The following is a 19435-nucleotide window of genomic DNA, read 5'->3' as shown; positions in this document are numbered from 1 at the left end:
ATGTGACGCGCTGGTGGCAGGGCCACCCTGGGGACAGCGGTGCCGGGGCAGGGAGCTGAGTTACAGCCCCGCCCAGCTGGGGTGGGCAGGGTGAGCCTTCCTCCTCCTCCTCCTCCTCCTCCTCCTCCTCCTCCTCCTCCTCCTCCTCCTCCTCCTCCTCCTCCTCCTCCTCCTCCTCACTGCACATCCACAACCCAATTCCACTCCTTTCCCCGGCCTGGACCATGCAGCAAAATGCATGAAAATGGCCCCATTGAAAACCACGGTGCCCCCGGTTAAGTGGGGACAGGGGTGGCGTCACCTGTTTTGGGCGGGATTTGGCACTCCAGGTCTGGTTTATTCAAAGCCCCGGCATTATGGGGCTGTCGGAGCCTTTGATTCCGTGGGTGACCTGGAGGATGAAAGGCACCATCCTGTCCCTGCCAGGGACTCACCCAGCTCATTTACATGGTGGAAGTGGGTTTAGGATTGTTTTTCCAACAAACAAGTTGGTGTTTAACGAGTCCAACCTCAAAGTGGGGCTCTTAGCCACAAAAAGAGATGTAGAGGTTGAGGACTGGGGGGAGTTTGGGCTGATGTGCCCAACCTGGTGTTTGCTGGGTCCTCCAACAGCAGCTGCTGAGCCCGAGCCAGGGATGTGGTCTCCTCTCAAGACCCCTTGGTTAAAGCCAGTGGTGGGACGAGCCATGGGTGCAGTGACATGCAGGAGGTTTGGAGGAGCACTGGGATGAACCCACAGTGTGCTTTGGGAGGGCTCTGCTGCCAGGATGTGGCTGCAAGGCTCTGGTTTTGTTTCCCATCTGGTGTCTGCCTGCCTGGTTTGGTGCATGTCCCAGTGACATCCTGCTTGAGCCTATTTGCTTTTCTTTGTGTAAAGAAATGCCATGTAAAAGCTTTGGGTGCAGGGAACATCCCTGGACACTCACCTTGCTGGCCTGGAAACAGCAATGAGGAGCACAGTGGGTGCTGGGTGAGCACAGTGGGTGCTGGGTGAGCACAAGGGGGTGCTGGGTGAGCACAGCCCCTGCCCTCACATCCCCCTGCTGTTGCCCATGTCACAGCCACCATCCCATCTTCTCTGTCTTCCTCCCTCCCCAGCCCAAGCCAATCTAAAAATAGGATTGGGAGATTAAATCACCAAGGCAGCTCTGTCAGACGGATGAGTCAGAGCCACCATGCTGTTACACTGCACCACAGCACGAGCAGGGACACCAAGGACTGGATTACGCCAGAAAACACAGTTTGGGCTGAGTTTTATTTGGGATTTGGGAGTGGCAGTGATGTTGCTCTGGCAAAGCCCCTCAGAGTCCAAAGGGAATTCCCTTCAGCCAGCAGCTGGATCCTGTTCTGGCTCCAGCTGAGTGGGTTTTCAGGAAGGGCTGGTGCTGGAGGCTGCTCTCCTGTCCAGGCAGTGTTAGGAGGGAGGGGAACGGCCCCAACCCTTGTCAGGCCCCAGTGCTGCCATGAGGGTGTTTTGGGGCTGATTTCTTGACATTCCCTTGGAGCAGAGGAAGGTGAAGCCCTCCATCCCCTCTGTGCTGTGCTGCTGCACACACTGGTGCTGAAGAGCTCCAGGTTAAAAGCAATCCTTCCTCAAGGGTTGTATTTAACCCGGATTTCCCTTCTCAGCTAGGGGTGTGGTTGCTCTGCTAGACACCACCTGAGCAACCTGCTCTTTGCTTCTCACCAGGTGAGAGATTATTCCTTATCCTGCCATGCCATCTCAGTTTAATTTTTATTTTCCACACTGCTAAGCCTGTCTTTAAGGAGAGGATCCACTCCAGGATCCCAGCCATCATCCAGCACAGAAAAGAAGTGTTTCAATTTTCTGAAGTGCATTAAGGACTTCAAGGAGCCCACAGTTATCTTTGGCTTTTATACCTCAAACTCTGTCCTTTTGTTCTCCCTGGTGTGTTGTTTTTTTTTCCTCTCAAGTAACAGAACTGGTTTTGTGTTATGAGCAGCGACCGCTAACAAGGGTTGGGGAGCACTGACAAACCCTCCCCGCACAGAGACGACCTAAAATCCTAATGAAAAACACCAAACTTCAAAGAGTGAGTGTTGCTTTTCATCTCAATTAAGTTTCTTTTCCTAGGATTGGCTTTCTCAGCTTCTTATTAATCTTGCAGCAGTTCAGAGTCAGGTTTTAATTTGCAATAAGAACAAGCAGGGGCGTGGGACCAAAAAAAGCCATTGCTGTGTGGCTGAGGAGCACCTGGCTGATGAAAAATGACTTTGATTTTGCCCTGTTCTTAAGTTAATTGTAGCATTTCCTTTGCAGTCTCATCTTTTTGCAGTGACATCTCAATGTCACATTTTCAGGGGTACAAAATCCTGGCTTCTAAATCCTACATTTCTCCAATACCATTAGCAGGAGGCACAAATTAGAACTGTCCACGATAAAGCACTCGGGGGCTTGGGTTTAAAGAGCATTTGCTAAACCTGGCTTAGAAGGACAATGCCTGGAGCCAACTAAAGCCACCTAATGAGGGTGTGCTGCCTGCTGGGCACAGGTGGAGAAGTCTCTTTAGCAACCTGTTTCGCCACAACAATTACTGTAAAAATTTACCATGGAGTTTCTTTGAGAGCAAAGTGACTCTTGTCATTAGAAGTTGAAAGGCCGGTGATTTCAAGAGGAGAATAAGGCTTTTCCTGGAGGGTGTTTGGGGGGGTGTAGCCATGCTAGAGGGGTTACATTCTTTTTCTTTGGGACAATCCTGTGCATGGGCATCTCCCTCAGGCACTGGGGGTGCTGCCTCTTGGACTAGGAAGGCAGTTTTTGGGGGGCTGGAGGTGCATCCCCATCACTTCTGTGCCAGTTTTGTGATGAGAGCTTTCCACTCTGACCTCTTCTGCGTGATGTAGGAGGGGGTGAGGAGCTGCAGCAGAGGCTCCATCCTGCCCTGGAAGTAGCCTTGGCACAGAGCCTCGGCGTTGCAGATCACGTACATCCCACAGTCGTAGCTGTTCTCCTGTGCCGGCGCCTTCTCCTCCACAAAGGTGGCTTTGCCCCCTCTTTTTCCCAGAAAGGCCTCCAGTTTCCCTGCCACCTGCTTGGCATGGGCAGAGTTGCATTTACTGTGGGAATCATAATGGGCAAAGCACTTCTTGTCCCTGAAATAAACCAGCAAGCTCCAGTGGGTGCCCCCAGCGGCCTGGCTGGAGTTGTCATTGATGGGCAGGAACAGCAGCTCCTTGCAGAGGAGGTCCAGGGGCTGGAGGAATATGGCTATTTCTTCCTGACTAAGGGCACACTTGATGAACTGGGCCACCTCGGGGCTGATGAAGCACACGCGCTGGCTGAACTCCTGGAACTGCTGGGTGCTGAAGTACTCGAAGGCGAAGCCGATGATGCGGTCGTTGAGCCAGTTCGGGGGCTCCAGCAGCGCCACGTCCGACTGCCTCAGCAGGCTGTCCACGTAGCTGAGAACCACGGGATCCATCCTGGGCTGCTCCCGGGCTCTGCCACAGCTGCAACAGACAAGGGAACACGGGGTGGGGATTGGATCACAGCCAGATACAGCCCACACCTGCAGACAGCCCAGCAAACACCTCGAGTTCCTGCTCAGCAGCAGTCAGTGAGCCCAGGATTCCCAGATGGGTATCTGCAGGACCATGAGCAGATGGAGAACACACAGTGTTGGGTTAAGCAGCAACCTGCTGTGGCCCCAATGAGATCAACCTTCCATCCTGAGGATCTGAACCTCACAACTGTGACCGTGTTCGCAGGGGTCCGAAGATGAGGGAAGAGACAAGGATCTGACTCTATGTTTCAGAAGGCTGATTTATTATTTTATGATATATATTATATTAAAACTATGCTAAAAGAAGAAAAGGTTTCATCAGAAGTCTAGCTAAGAATAGAAAAAGAAGGAATGAATAACAAAGGTTTGTGTCTGGGACACAGAGTCTGAGCCAGCTTGGCCATTAATTACAAACAACCACATGAGACCAATCACAGATGCACCTGTTGCATTCCACAGCAGCAGATAATCATTGTTTACATTTTGTTCCTGAGGCCTCTCAGCTTCTCAGGAGGAAAAATCCTAAGGAAAGGCTTTTTCAGAAAAGATGTCTGTGACACACAACAAAGGAGTTTCAGAGCAGCTCCTGCACAGAAACCAGGAGTGATCCAGACCTCAGGTGGTGTTTGGGTGTCTCAGTGTTTTACCTCAGCAGTGACAAGCACTGGAGCTCTTTGCTTCACTGTATTCCCCTAAATAAAAACCTTTTTGGGCTGTGTGACAGACATGTGGTCCCCTTCTCCAAGCACAGAGTGCCCCAGCTCTGTGCCAGAGGCACGACCTGTTCCAGGAGAACCTGCTGGGCCGCCAGCACAGGAGGCACAGCTGTAAGGAGTAACAAAGCAGGACAAGATCACAAACAAACCAGTTCCCGACCGTGGGAATCTTTATGACAACTGTCTACAGAGCCAGAGTAGGATTTAGGAGATTTTCCACAGGGAAATTTGATTTAGAGCCCCTATATCTACCCTGGTTTTCCCTTAGCTCTCACACCCTGCAGCCCTTCCAGGCTCCTCAGTGCTGTGATGCATCCTCAGCCTCTAGATCCTTTCCTGGCCAGGACAGGGCTGGAAATGCCACAACTTGGGACACGGATTACATGGAGCTGGTTTTGGCCTCATCCTTCCCTCCTCTGTCCCAAAGACAGCAGGAAAACATCTTTAGATTTCTGAAAGCCTCGTGTGAAAGCTCAGAATGGTAAGATCACTTTAATATGATTCACTATAAATAAGTCACCAATATTCCATCATGATAAAGAAGAATGAAGCAAATGGAGAGCTCTGTTAGGAAGAAGTAGATTCACACTTCTTATTGTGGCATGAATCATGAGGAGGAACCCTTCCTGGCCTGGGATGCATAAATTAAGAGATTTATCACTCAAAAATGTTGGCAAGGTCCCCTGGCACGTGACAGGCAAGGAGCAGAATGGATGAGGCATGGTCCATGTGTAAGAGGTCGGAAGGAAGGGCTGAGGTGAGTGCTTGGGCCATGAAACAGCCCGTGAGTGCTGGTGGATCCCAGAGATGCCGAGAGCAGGAGTCAGCAGAGGAAGGGAGCAGCCCTTGTTTGTGTGAGCCACACACAATGGTATTTGGACACGCTTCCGACCTTAACGAGCTCCAACTATTGCCGAGCTCGTGGTGCAAACCTTGTAGTGTAAAAACAAGAAATCCCAGTGGAATCCCAGCAACTCCTCAGCCTGCCCGAAGATAGCCTGGTTTAAAGATCTGGACATCCTCCAAACATCCTGTTTGGGGGGTTTAACATGGTGAAATACTGCTGAAATACTTCTTGAAGGTGCCCATGAAATGCCCCAGATTTTCCTTTATATTGTGTTCTTTCTGCTTCATCTTCTCCTGGACATGTAGAAGTGTAGAAGTCCAGCCAATAGCTTTCCACTCCATCCAAATGGGATTAAGGGCGAGGGAAGCGTGTGTCCCGTGCTCTGTTAATTTTCCACTCTGCAGAAACACAGTTGTCTTTTTTTTTTTTTTTTTTTTTTTTTTTTCCTGTCATGACATTTGGCAGGTTCCTCCAGTCAGGAAGGAGAGTGCAAGTGCTTAATTGCCACTAGCTACTACTTTTAATTTTATTGCCATCTGGTATTTGTGAAACTGCCTGTGAGTTCTGTGGCATGACTCACCACATGCAGCTCCAAGGAAAACCCTTGGGAGGCTCCCTCAGAGCCAGGTCAGGTAAGCAGAGAGCACCAAAACAAAGTGGTGGGGCTGTGAAAAGCCACTGGTGAAGAGGCTTTCTTTGGGAGAACCTCCCATAAGAGCTTAAGGTGGATCTGCAGAGGAGCCAGGACGTGGATCTGAGCCTCTGAGGAGTGTTGAAATCCCGATGTGGACTGGGAGCAGCTCTGCTCAGCCACAGCCAGGACTCTCTTCCTGAAGGCTCAGGCACGTTCTGTTCAGTTTCCATAAAAATAAGAATAAATACTGGCACAGGCCTGGAACATTTGCTGGAGGTTGCCAACAAGTGTCTTGCTGGTTCATTTTATTTGCATATTAGTAGTTGGAATTTGTGCAAACTCCCTGGAATCCTCAGCTCCTCCAAGGGATTTCAGCTGCCCCATTTCCAATGCTGAGATGAGGAAACTGGGGAGAGAGAAAGGAGCGTTTCCATACAAACACCATCATTTCATTTACAGGTTTGAAAATGGTGCTGTGCTGCATCAATAGGGCAACAGGTCAAGTTTCTCTCACTGGAGTTATAATAATTTAACAAATTAGCTGCTGGCATCAGTGCGAGTTCAATCCATAAATGGATGGAGCTCCTTCGTGTCCGGACACAATGCAAAGCCTTTGTTTTCCAGCACTTGACCAAAAACCACCCCAAACCTGTCATTTTCACACCACTAAAGACAACAACCCTCTGCAGGTAATTGCTGAAGGCACTTGAGAGCCAAGGAATGAGACTCCTCAGTAACTGAGTGTAAAAAGGCCGTGACAGAGCAACAGGAGCGCAAACTGAGGATGAATCAGAATCCTAAAGTCTATTTTAATAAATTAAAGGTGCTAAGAACCTCCAGAGTGAATAGTTTGGGGTGACACATCACTAGAGTTCTGTTCCTAATTTAAAGTACATGGAGGTAAATAGGAAAATAGTCACCTGGAACACAAAAAATCCAGACTTTATCAGGGAGCAGGACAGAGAAGGTTTTGTCTTTTAAAAGATCAAAAGTTTATAGTTTAACTTTGTATTCACTTTTCCTGGAAATATGAGGTTTAGATACCATGTCTGGATAGCTGTTAATGGAGCAAGATCAGACAAGGAACATTAATTTCTATTTACCAGCAGGAGCCAGGCTGGATGACACCTGAATCTCTAGGCTTATGTGTTTCCTGACAGAGCCAGAGGAAAAACTCACAGAAAATTAAACAATTCAACCAGGACAGAAGTGTAGTTGTCTCCTTTTTTGTCAAATATAAATAATCTTTCTGCAGCTGTAGGTTATAATTTTTGTATGATACAAGAACATCCCATTTCTGAAGGTTCAACAGGCCATGAGTGCTGAAATCAGAGGAAGATACTCCAAGCTCTGTACTCACTATGCCTAAACTTCTCTGTTCTGGACAAATTCCCCAAACCAGACTCTGTAACCAAACTCAGAACCTCTCTTGGTGTCACAGCATGAAACCAAGAGCTACAGGAACAACACCCGATGGTTTTTGCTCTCCAGGATGGGGTTGACCAAAACCTGGAGTTTAACAGGAAAAACGCCCTCAGCGAGCAGAACGCCTGAGATGAGCGAGGGCACCGGGAATGTCGCGGAGGTACCGATGGCATCCCAGCTCCCATCCCGAACCCGATGCACTCACCTCTCACCTCCCGCAGACAGGGGCTGATCCAGGGAGCAGCGGGAAGCACGGGCAGGGAATGGAACTCGCCTGGAAGACCTGGAGGTGACAAGAATTCGGTCAGCAGTGGGAATTCGGTCAGGGGAGGCGATGCGGGTGTCCCACGCCCCACGGAGGAGGAGGAGCCACCTGCTGACCCCGGTGCTGACCCCGGTGCTGACCCCGGTGCTGACCCCGAGCGTGTCCCGGCTCTCCAGGGCCGGGATCAGAGCACCCAGCAGCCCCGGGAAAATCCCGCTCAGCCCATCGCTGCTTTTATGGGAATAAACGGGAATCACGGGCCAGGAGAGGGTGCACCCGGGCCAGGCGCAGGGTCAGGGCCTGGCTGCGGTGGGAGCAGGGACCACCCACAGCACCGTAACTCACCTCCGCTCCCTTACCCATTTTACCCTTTTTTCCCCTCAAAACGCGGGCTTGAAGCTTCCGGGCCCGAGGCCGGCCAGCACCGACCCCCGACGGCTGCGGCCGCCGCGACCCCCGGGCATGGCGCCCAGCGCCGGATCCTTGCCGGGACCTCATTGGCGCTGGGACCTTACTGGCACCGTGTCCCCTCCCGTGCCCCTCCCGTGCCCCTCCCGTGTCCCCCGGCTCTCACCCCCCGCCTCATCGTCCGTCGCCGCCGCCGCTCGGTTACCGTGCGCTGCCGTAAAGCGGCCGCGTCGTAACGACAGGGGGCGTTTCCACGGAGCGTGCCCGTGGGCGTTCCCACAGCGGGGCGGGCCGGGGCGCGCGCCTCCCTCGCGGACTGCCTCCGCCGGGCGGGCGCGTGAGAGCGGCGCGCGCGCGCGGGCAGTCGGGCAGCGCCCGGGCGGCGGCGGCTGAGGGAGCGCCCGTCTGTCCGTCCGCACCCCCCCCCGTACCCGGCGCCCATCTCGACACCCATCCTCGGGACCCCCGGACCTCCCTCAGCACCGAGCCCCGGGACCCTCCTTAGCACCCAGCCTTGGAACGCTCCTCAGCACCAACCGTCCTCAGCGCAGACCCCCGGGACATCTGTTCAGAACCGACCTCCTTCAGCCAACGACCCTCGGGACCCCCCTCAACGGCGGCGGAGGCTGCGGCTGCGGGCGAGGGATGCGCCGCGCCCCGACACCCAGGTAAGCGGCAGCGGGGAGCGGAGCGGGGCGGGGGCCTCCGGTGCGCGCGTGAGGTGGGAACGGCGGGGCGGGGGTCGTGAGGCGAACCCCGAAGGAGCATCGCGGGGCTGGCGGAGCCTTTGTTCGGCGGAGCAGGGCGAGTCTCCCCGGCGTCGTGGGGTCTGCCCGGTGTCGCGGAGTCCTCCCGGTGGTGTGGGATCCTCCCTGCCTGAGCCGTCCCCGGCGGGTGCGCGGTGCGGGGCGGCCCCGCGTAACCCCCCTCCCTCCGCCCCGTGCACGGCGTTTCACCGCCCGGTGCCGCTCACCCCCGTCGCGGGTGCGTTGGACACTCAGAACATGGAAAAACCAGCCTGGGGGGGGAGGAGATTCACCTCAGAGGCGTCCCCAGTGTCAGCAGTGGGGCCGTGGGCTGGAGCCCTGAGTGTGCCATAGCCCTGAGGCCACGGCTGTGGGCAGCGCCACGGGAGCCGGTCGCGGACGCCTGCGGTCGCCTCGCGGCTCCGTCAGCCCGGTCCGCCCCGCAGAGCCGTTCCCGGGCACCCAGCAGCCGTTCCCGAGCACCCATCAACCATTCCCACCCGCCGGAATGAGCTGTACCTGCGTGTGCTTAGCACAGTGTTGGACTTCACGGCGGTTCCCGCCCTGGCACGCCGGACCCCTGCGGGAGCACTGCTCCTCCGCAGGTTAAGAGAGTCGATATTTCTTTCTGGAATTTTCCTAAACGTAGCCAAAACGGCCTTTGCTTTATCCTCCCAAAAAATAAACCCCTCCGACGTGACCTGCGCTAGGACCTGCCGTGAGTTCGGAGCCGGGTTTTTGGCCGCCCTCCTGCTTCTCGATCGGCTTCCTCCTCCATTTAGGTTTTCCCATCCCCAAAGCAAGGCGAGGGTGATAAAGTGGGCAGCGTGAGCTCAGCAGAAATCATGGCTTTCCCATCCCGCGCTGCAGCGCGGTCCCTGCCCATCGGCGGATCAAAAAAATAATCACGTAGCGGCAGAGGAAGGAGATTTGCTGCTACGGGAGGAAAACCGGCGCGGCGTCTCGCTCAGTCGATAACCAGGAGCTGTAATAAATCGCTCTGTAAATAGATTGCTAGGTGGAGAATTGGGTTTCTGGCCGGCTCAAGTGCTTTCCTGACTCTTTTCCCATGGGACTGCTAGGGAATGACAGGGGAGCGGTGTGTTCCCATGGAGAGGTGCATGGATGCTGCGGTGATGGGCTGGGAATCCTTAAGCACGACCTTACAAATCTGACCTCATCCATAAACTCTGGCTGGGTCAGAGCCTGTGTTATCCCTGAACAACATCATCTTTTCAGCCTCTCGCCATACAGTCACACAATTTCCCCCATGTCCTTGAGTAAACTCACCCAGTTCAATGGCTTTTCTCATTTTTACGTTTTATTTAATTAAAATAAGAGGGGTTTCCATGCCTCTTTCCCCCATTAAGGCTCTCCCAGCCTTTGCCTTCCCTTCTGGCTGTAATTTTTGATCCCCAATACCATTTTGTAAGCTGTCAGTCAGGTTGCTGATGGCAGGGAAGGTAATTCAGCAGCCTCAGCACATAACTATTAAGCTTTTGTTTCCTGGGCTATCAATGATGATGCAACTTCATATTTTTATTTGATTTTTTATTTCTTTATGTATTTATTGTGATCAATGCATAAATCAGGGTGGCTTTAGAGATTTTTCCTCTGTGTTGAAAGGCCTGGTGTCCATCAGCAGCGCTTGGAAAAAGCTCTATTGGAATTTATCGTGTATTTAAAATGTAGATCTGTTTTGTAAAGTTATTTGTTCTCTGCATCCACTGCTCCTGTTATGATCTATAAACTCCACATTTTAAGCTTTTTTTCCCTCCTTATTTTGGGTGGGGAAGCTGCATTTTCAGATTCAAGGTATCAAATGCCTGATACAACTACTGCTGTTACAGCAACTTTCACAAACACCAGTACTGAACCACTCAGACAATAAAACCTTTGGAATCCTGTGCTAGGAAAATCTGAGTGCTTTATGCCTAAATTTTATGCCTAAATTATTTGTATCTGGGATCTTTATGGTGCATTTTGTGAGCATTAATCAGTTTTGCTGAGAATGTCAAGCACCTGAGTTCGGGCAATTGGGAAATGTGAAACTCGAGTTACCCGTGCAGCCTTAATTTAGCTTAATTTAATTTAGCTTGTGTCAAAGTATGGCTGGACTTGAAATCTTCATCCCCTGCTTGGTTTTTTGGAGAGAAGTATTCTACTCTGGATGGAAGAACAGATTGTTCCTTCCCGTGCCTGCAAGTCAACAGGGGGAGTACTGGGAGCACAGGCACAGTGCTGGTCCCTCCACTGGTTTTGCACCAAACTGGCAAGGAACCCAGGGCTCACCATGGCAGCCTTGGCACCACAAGTGTCCTGTAGTCCTGAGGCTTAAATGCCTCAAGTCTGGGGAAACCAGGAGCAAACTTCCAGTGTCTGAAAGGGGTGTACAAGGAAGCTGGAGAGGGCCCCTTCATCAGGAACTGTAGTTCCAGGACTGCCAGGGAGTGGAGTTGGATGGGATATTGGGAAGAAGTGGTTGGCTGAGAGGGTGGTGAGGCCCTGGCACAGGCTGCCCAGAGGAGCTGTGGCTGCCCCATCACTGGAAGTGTTCCAGGCTGGGCTGGACAGGGCTTGGAGCAAGCTGGGATGGTGGCAGGTGTCCCTGCCCATGGCAGAGGGTGGAACAAGACCAGCTTTTAAGGTCCCAGTGTGGGATTCTGTCATTGGAGTGTGACCAGAGAGTTTCTGAAGTCATTTGGGGTGATTGGTTTTGGTGACTGTAGCGTGGCCATTTTCTGCCCAATTCTAGTTCTTGCTCTAAACCGTGCAACTTTTGAACTCAATTCCTTTAAAAATACATTTATGAGAGAGCAGACAAGGTCGTTGAACCACTGGAAGCATCTTAGCCGGTCAAACTTGATTTCAGAAATTCCTGCGTCCCCTCAGTTTGTAAATAAAAGGGAATTCGCGTTCCCGCTTGCACGCGGAACACCGGGCTTGAACCCACGTTTGCTGTGTCCTTGATGAATCCCCCAGCTTGGGCCTGGACTCTGAGATGGGCTGGGTGCAGGTTTCAGCTTTGGAACGTGGTGGTTTTTGTGTGTTGTGGTTTAAAAGAGCATTCTGAATTTCTCAGGCTTTGTCCTGCGTGCCGACGTTTGCTCCACTTCCTCTCGAGCGAACGGGATTTCTCCCCTCTCGACAAAGTAAACATGAGCATAAATATTTAAAGGATCACGGTTCAAGTTTGCAAATTAGAGACTTTCTCTAGCATTCCTCTGGACAAAAGCAGTAGCACTGGAGGTTTGGGATGTGTCTGGGTGCTTCCCTGCTCTGGGGAGAAGCTTGGTAATTCTTTGGGCTTCACGCTGCAAAAATACTCTGCTGTCTTTTCAGGTTAGATGGCTGTCATTATCACAAAGCTTGGGTTTCTTATGAAATTTTAAGGACAAAATGCTGCTGATGGGATATCTATGGATCATTGGAATTGAGATTGTTTTTGTGGAATTTTATTTTTCTTTTACGCAGGCCAAAGTTTTCCATAGGTTTTGGGTATACGTGTGAAGGCACAGGTGTTCAGAGTTGAGACTATAGAAACCAATCATGTGCAACTCTTGCCAGATAATGGATAAAAACAGGAATAAAGGGAAATGGAATACTCCTTGTTTTTTTTGGTGACTCATTTTAATATTAAATCTTGTGCTGTGTTTGACAGGTTGAACTTCATGGTGACAGGTATGTCTCACTCCTGTGATTGTGTCGATGTCTTAACCTCTGTGTCTTGGAATTAAACTTTTAAAAGTGGAACTCAAACCACTTGACCTCAGAAAATAGGAAAATTCAGGAGGGAAGGCTATTGGACACGGATTTTTAGAGTTGAATTAATTTTTCTGTCTGTTTTTAAAATATTATGAAGAGTTGTAGTTTTGTTAGATGTTGTCGTAGCGTTTTTCTGTATGTGGAGAGGAATCTGTCGATCCCTTTTTCACAAGTACCTGTGGAAAAATCTTACAGGTGAGGTGAGAATTCCCCATCTTTGCTGCAATGGCTTTTTATTCCTAACAAAACCCCCATGATCTTAATTCTACCTCTGATGGAGGAACATAGGCTCACCTGGGTCAGAAGGGAGCTCAAGAGGTCACTTGGTCCAAAATTCTGCTCCCAGCAGGATATTCTTCAAAGTCAAATTGGGTTTTTCATGGCTTTAGGTGTTTCCTGTCAGTTGTGTTCCACCTGTGGTTTGTGGGCTGCAGGAGGAGAAGGGAAATGAGGTGGTTTGAGCTGCGTGCAGCATTCCACTTGCAGCCTATGGAATTGCTGCTTCCCACTGGAACTGCCCTTCCATGAGTTCATCAAGCTGGAATAGTCACAGGCTCCAGTTGTGGGAGGATCTGGCCTGGCTGAAGTTAATTTTGGGAGAAGAACAGGGTTAGTCCAAGTCCATTTGCTGATAGTCAGCATGAAGCTAGCAAGTGGCTCCACAGTGTTTTGGTGGAAACTCCTCGGAGATTTTCTAGGCTAAATGAAATAAATAAACAAATACCTGAGCTTTAAGGATTATTGTAATTCTTCTGGTTACTTTCTGCTGTTCAAGTCTTGCATTGCAGTTTCTCATTAGGCATGGATGGGCATCCCTTTGCAGAGAGGTGAGATGTCTCTTTTTGCAGGGTTCTCATATGCCTTTGGCTGTTCACACCATGCCAAACCATGGTTGGACAAAGCCATGGGTCATAGTTTTGGGCTCTGTTGGTGTTTTTAGTCAGCCCTTTTTTAGAGTTTTGCCAAGAGCCTCATGAAGAGACAGAGCATGGCCTTCAGCCAGGTGAGTGTTTTGCCAAGGGAGATGGAGCTCAGGAGTGGAAAGGCCGGGGTGCACTGAGGGTGCTGGGGTAGGATGGCAGTGAGGCTGGGCCATGTTGGTGCCATCGTGGAAAACAAAGGAGATAGGAGCTGATGAGGCAGCCAGTTATCCTGGGCAGATTCACACTGTGTCCAGGTTTGGGTATAGATTCCTGTGCTGTCTGTGCATTAAGCACCCAGATACAAGCTTGAAGTTTGCTTGGACCCTTTGAGATCAGCCTCTATATCCTCCCAAGGAATATTGATATTCCTTAGTTGGATCCTTTGTCTGCTACGTGAGATCATATGAGGGGAGCTCAGCCAGCTGTGTCTCATCCAAGCTCTCATTTCACTCACCTACAGTGATACGTTGCTTTTTCTGCACTTAAAACAAGATGCAGGCATCGCTCTGCTGTGGTCTCCTGTCATCTCTCTGTTGGGCTGTGGTGTGTTTTTAAAGATCCCTGCCAGGTCATGGAGGAAGTTTATGAAATCCCTGTTGGTGTTACAGCCCCTAGGGATAGACTGGCTCTATGTGGAGGGAGTCCCCTTTGAGGGACCCCTTTCAACCCTGCTAGTTTTGGTGGTTCCAGCTGTCTGCTCAGCTTCTCTTGGAAAAATCATCTTGATGTCCATCCCTGTGACTTGCAGGAATTATTGCAAATCCCTCTTAGGAGCAGTGGGGAGCAGAGCAGAGGGCTGTCCTGCTTGGATGCTGCATGAAGTAGCAAAGAAAAAATGTAGCTTAAAATAAATAGCCAAAATATGTGGGTTTCAGTATAATTTTTGGGTCTTATTTGCTGGTCTCTTCACCTTGAATCACTTCTGGCATCACTCAGATGACCTTGAATCCTAGAGTTACTCTTGGGATGCCTGTTCCAGATCTTGGCTTTTGTCCATCATGCACAGATAATCTGAAAACCTCTGTGCTGTTTTTTAATCAAAATTCTTTGAACTGTCTTCTATTTCTTGCAAAGCATAACCTTTAAAAAGGTAGAGGATCCTGGATATGCTGTATCATGGCTGAGCATTGATGGAAGAGGAGTGTTTTATCCACATAGATCCATCTTTGGAAAACCTGAGCTTTAAAACCAGCTCAGACTCTGAACGCTTTTGAGAGACCGCCAAGAATTCTTTTATTGTATTCAGCATCTACAGGGTTGGTTTGGAGGGATGAACTTACAACAAGTTAACTGAAAATATTTACTTTAGTAGACTTCCGTAACTCTACTGTCTTTTCATACTTCACGTAAATACATAGACCAAAATAAAAATTCTCCTAAATGTTGCCATTTAAACTTTTATGGCACTTGTCTATAAACTGTTAGGTTGGTTTGTGCTTGTTGGGTGCACAGGACAGCCTCCCTGGGGAGGAATTAGTAAATGATTTAATTGTTGAGGAATGTGGTCCCATTAGGCAAAAAAAAAAAAAAAAGGACTGCAGTGGATCGTTGGAAATGTTGCACTTGATTAAAACAATGCTGAGCAATTTGTAATGATTTTCTGAAATAAATGAATTTTTTGGAAGAGGGAGATGATGTGGGTAAATAACTCTTCTGGAGGTTTCTTTGAGTGCAGAAGAGCTGGTCTCTGCTCCCTAATTCACCAATTGCCTCATAAATGAGGCATCATTATGTGGAATTTGTTGCTGCTAGTGGTGGCAAGGATGGCTGAACCACTCCAGCTCAACAAAGGCACTTGGAGAGATGTTTAAAAGCAGAGCCACTGTTTCTTTTGCTTCTTTTCATCCGAAAATAAAGATCCAGCCCTGCTGCCAAGGGATGCGGCGGGTCCAGGCGCCTCCCTTGGGATTGGGGCCCCACATGAAACGTGTGGCTGGGCAAGGAGGGCACCCCAGGTTTTGTGGAGTGTGGCTGGGCAAGGAGGGCACCCCAGGTTTGTGAAACGTGTGGCTGAGCAAGGAGGGCACCCCATGTTTGTATGGAGTGTGGTGAAACGTGTGGCTGGGCAGGGAGGGCACCCCGTGTTTGTGTGGAGTGTGGCTGGGCAGGGAGGGCACCCCAAGTTTGTGTGGAGTGTGGCTGGGCAGGGAGGGCACCCCAGGTTTGTGTGGAGTGTGGCTGGGCAAGGAGGGCACCCCGTGTTTGTGTGGAGTGTGGCTGGGCAGGGAGGGCACCCCAAGTTTGCGTGGAGTGTGGCTGGGCAAGGAGGGCACCCCAGGTTTGTGTGGAGTGTGGCTGGGCAAGGAGGGCACCCCAGGTTTGTGTGGAGTGTGGCTGGGCAAGGAGGGCACCCCAGGTTTTGTGGAGTGTGGCTGGGCAGGGAGGGCACCCCAGGTTTTGTGGAGTGTGGCTGGGCAGGGAGGGCACCCCAGGTTTTGTGGAGTGTGGCTGGGCAGGGAGGGCACCCCAGGTTTGTGTGGAGTGTGGTTGGGCAGGGAGGGCACCCCAGGTTTTGTGGAGTGTGGTTGGGCAGGGAGGGCACCCTGGGCTCCCTCCTTGCCGGGCAGCCCTGGCACAGACGCCCTGCACAGGCAGGCCCCTGTCAGGAGAGCTGGGGATAATCTTATCCAGAGGCACTTGACCAGGTAGGCAAGGAAAGGAGATAGCAGGACAATGCAGAGCAGAGGTCAGCTCTGAGGTGCCTGCAGCACATTATGAGGAATCTTGAGTTCCCCTCAGCTATGAAGAGAATGAACTTTACCAAAAGCGATGGAGGAGTCTGGCTGAATCCACAAATCCTTTGCTGCTCGCTGTTTAACCTCATTTGACTCCGGGGGTTGCCAAGTGCACCATGACTTGTCAGAGCACTCGTTCCAAAATGCAGTTCCCTGATCCAAATGGTCTCACTGCAATCCACAGGGATTTGATTAAGGAGTTTATTAGCATTGATAAACATTAGCAGCAGTATTTCGTCTTCTATCTTTAAGAAATAACTTGCCAAGAAAGATGACTTGGCAGCTGTTGCCTGTTCCCTGTCCCACGAGTTTTGTGGAAAAGATGTGGACTTGTGCATTGTTCCTGGCTCCATTCTCTTTGTGATTCCAGGTGGGAGCTGCTGCCTTCCAGTGTTTTCTTTCTGACTTCAGCTCTCCTATTCTGTGTTTCTTTATTTTTGTGATTGAAATAGCCCTCTAGAGCTGTTCACCTGGGGTGAACAATACAATAAATGAGGAGAAAAATATATTTAAAAAACCAAAGAGCACTTCCAGCAAATGGGATAAGGAGAAAAAATGAGCACAAAGGTTCATTTCTGAGGGCGTAAGGATTCATTCTCCTACCTAAAAGTCTTTGCTGAAACAAGGGAAAAAAAATCCCTGCTTGAATATTTTCCTGTTCCCACAGAGGGAAGGTGTGAATCTCACCCAGGGTTTGCTGGCTTGGTTTTAGCAACATTAGGGGTTTCCTCCTGTGTTTTTTTCTCTTCAGCTCAGCTGCTGGAAGACTGCTTTCATTTTTGTTTTGTAGGGGAAGATGTGAAACCTGAGGAGCAAAATCTAAATGAGATGTTTAATGCAGTTGTTGCAGTCTAAGGAGTGGCCCTGCATGAAACTTTTTCAATTGCAGAAAAAACTCATTTGAAAACTCAGTGTGAAAGTAGCTCAGTCTGATATTCACGGTTCAGACTGTGTGGTGGGGACATTGTGATTTTCTGTCTCGTGTTGAGTCTATTTTTAATAAAAGTTGAATCCTTGAGAGAATATATCACAAAAATAATTGGAAATGAAAACCTGGAGACATGGATGTACAATGGTGTGGGTGCACTTTCTCTGTGTATTTTGAAGTTTTTTTCCCCTGAGCACAGACTGTCCTCTACACTGAGAAAGGTGTTGGGTTTATTTTTTCTCTTCTTGTAGGACTGGGTCAACTTTCTTTTCTGTTTTGGGAGCATTAATCTACATACTTTCTTTTCAGGTATGCTCTTCAGGGGCTGCGAGGGGGCAGGTATTCCAAAAACTTGAACAATTTTCCTTAGGTGAAGGATCATTACAGGTTCAGGTGCTGCTGTTATTAGCAAGACTCCTGCCAGCTGCAGTTGAATTTTCTAAATGTCTAAATGTTGAAATTCCAGATTGTTACACAGGTATGTGTGTTGGAGTGCTTTTGAGAGGCTGGAACTCTGGACTGCTGGGATGATTCTTAACTGATGGAGTTGATGGATTTGAAGAGAATGTCAGTCTGGGAAGTTAATCACCAAAATCATTAAAAAATTCAACCTGTTTGGTTTCTAATGTAATGTGAGTGCAAAATGATTGTAAAGCTGCAAAGTCAAGTGAGAGAACTGAGCAGAAAATGGTGAATTAGAGAGCCTGGTACACACCAGGAGACCTTGAGATGCTTGTCCTGGTGTGTACCTGGTCCTGGGCATCACCTTCAGGAGCAAACTTGGAACCTTGGGATGGGGGATGCAACATGGAGGAAAACAAAACTCAAAACTAACCAGAAAATTCCTCTGGTTTGGGTTTGGATTGTACTAGCTGGAGCATCATCCTTTAGGGAAGGCTGAAACAGAAAGTGCTGTGGTGGCACTGAGGACCTGGGTTAGGCCATATTAGACCTGAGATTATCCCATGTGTGTCCCTGGGATCTTCTGCTTCATCCTGCACTTTCTGGTGCTCAGCAGCTCTGAAATCTGGTCCTGAACTGGGTTTTGGGGGGTTGTTTTGCCTTTAGGGGTTTTTTGTTGCTGCTGGTGTGGTGGGGTTTTTTGTTTGCTTTCTTTTTCCCTTAATACCTATAAAGACACCCAGCTCTGGTCACCTGGTGGGAATCACCTATTGTAGAGGCAAGTAGGGAAGCAAAATCTCTATGGTGGCATTTACTTGCTGATAAGAGTATTTTTTAAATGCATTTCCTTTCCTCATTCTCAACGTGTCTTTTAATTCCTCAAGAAAAAAGGTGTGTGGCCTTCTGGTGCCTTAGCAGAGATTGGAATCTTCTGTGTTTGGTGCATGTGCAGAGATCCACAGGGGAGGGCTCAGGTGTGTGAATTTTGGGTGGGCAGCTGTGCAACTGTGTGTTATTTTGAGGAAAACAAGTATTTTGCTCATGTTACAAAATACTGCTGAGGGATTAGTGTTGCAAGTGAAATTTTGGGTTACCTGCTTTGCTCACTATAATGTGCTGAAAAAGTATCAATACACACTTGCTCTTGCTTTTTTTCTTTTATTTTCAATTCTTAAACCTTTTGTTGTCTTGAAGCTGTTGATTTTCAGGCAAAAACAATACGAGGCAGTGGCTGTGGTCTGCAGGGTGGGGCTCAGCAAGGTCTTGTTGCTGATTCCCTTTGCTGGGAAGGGCTAATTATAGAGACAAACTGGGGAAGGAAGAGAACGGGGTCAATTAGAGCATCCAGCACAGTTTCCTTTAAATTAGAGGTTGGGCTAGAGAGATAAAAAAAACCCAAACCCCAACGTTAAAGAGGCACAGAGTAAGACTTGAAATGCTCTGGCACACAGCGAGCTCAGCAGCTACAGCAGATGTCCTGCAGTTTCAATTTTAAGTAAAGAACATGTTGGATTAAGAGTTTTATTGCCAGAATTGCCAAATTGAGTTGATAAGACAGAGGAGATGTTGCTACTGCTTTTATTCTTTAACATGCTTTTGGCTTGCAGTAGGTTGTGACTGAATGAAGCAAAGAAATACCTCGCCCCACTGTTGATTAAAATGGATTTTGTGGGAAAAAGGAATTAATTTTAAGTCTTTAATGCTCATAATGTTATATTTTCATAAAAAGACTACCTGCATCTTTGTACATGTCACATGGATCAGTTTTGTACGTGTTTTATCCCTTGTTGGAGAAGCCACCAGGGCTCAACTTTTTCTTGGAGCTGTCTTATGGCTTTAAAAGTTTTTTTCCCCTGGATTTATGCATAAGCTAACTCAGATTAGAGGATACAGTATTATAGATATGGTGCAGACACAGTACAAGCTCCGGGCTCAGAGCTCTGCAGGTGTGGAAAGCAATAAACCCCAGTGCCAAGTCAGTGAAAAACCAAACTGGAATTTGTGCAAGTCGGTGAAAAACCAGAAAAGCCTTTATGGTGCTCTTCCCAAACGATCCCTCGGTCCCTTAACACCTCTTGCCTCAGATTTTAGGGCAAAGCAGACCCTCCCCATGTCTG

At 49.4% G+C, this 19435-nt stretch overlaps 2 protein-coding genes across 2 annotated transcripts in view; one reads left to right on the top strand and one right to left on the bottom strand.

Moving 5' to 3' along the window:
• Positions 1–1252: 1252 nt before the first annotated feature.
• Positions 1253–8016, bottom strand: SENP8 (SUMO peptidase family member, NEDD8 specific). Its single transcript, XM_058811371.1, has 3 exons — positions 7986–8016; positions 7352–7429; positions 1253–3471 (listed from the first exon to the last, which is right to left on the bottom strand). Exon 3 carries the CDS (start codon positions 3441–3443, stop codon positions 2805–2807), a length of 639 nt encoding a protein of 212 aa, XP_058667354.1. The 5' UTR covers positions 3444–3471; positions 7352–7429; positions 7986–8016; the 3' UTR covers positions 1253–2804.
• Positions 8017–8334: 318 nt separating this feature from the next.
• MYO9A (myosin IXA) overlaps positions 8335–19435 on the top strand; it is a 175817-nt gene continuing 164716 nt past the window's right edge. The window contains exon 1 of the mRNA XM_058811168.1: positions 8335–8487. The gene's annotated coding sequence lies outside the window, so the exon portion shown is untranslated. The remainder of the gene's footprint in view (positions 8488–19435) is intronic.

The sequence above is a fragment of the Ammospiza caudacuta genome, chromosome 10 (assembly GCF_027887145.1).
Source record: "Ammospiza caudacuta isolate bAmmCau1 chromosome 10, bAmmCau1.pri, whole genome shotgun sequence".
Lineage (NCBI taxonomy): Eukaryota > Metazoa > Chordata > Aves > Passeriformes > Passerellidae > Ammospiza > Ammospiza caudacuta.
Note: the sequence above shows the minus strand (reverse complement) of the source record. Positions and strands in the feature narration are given on the sequence as shown.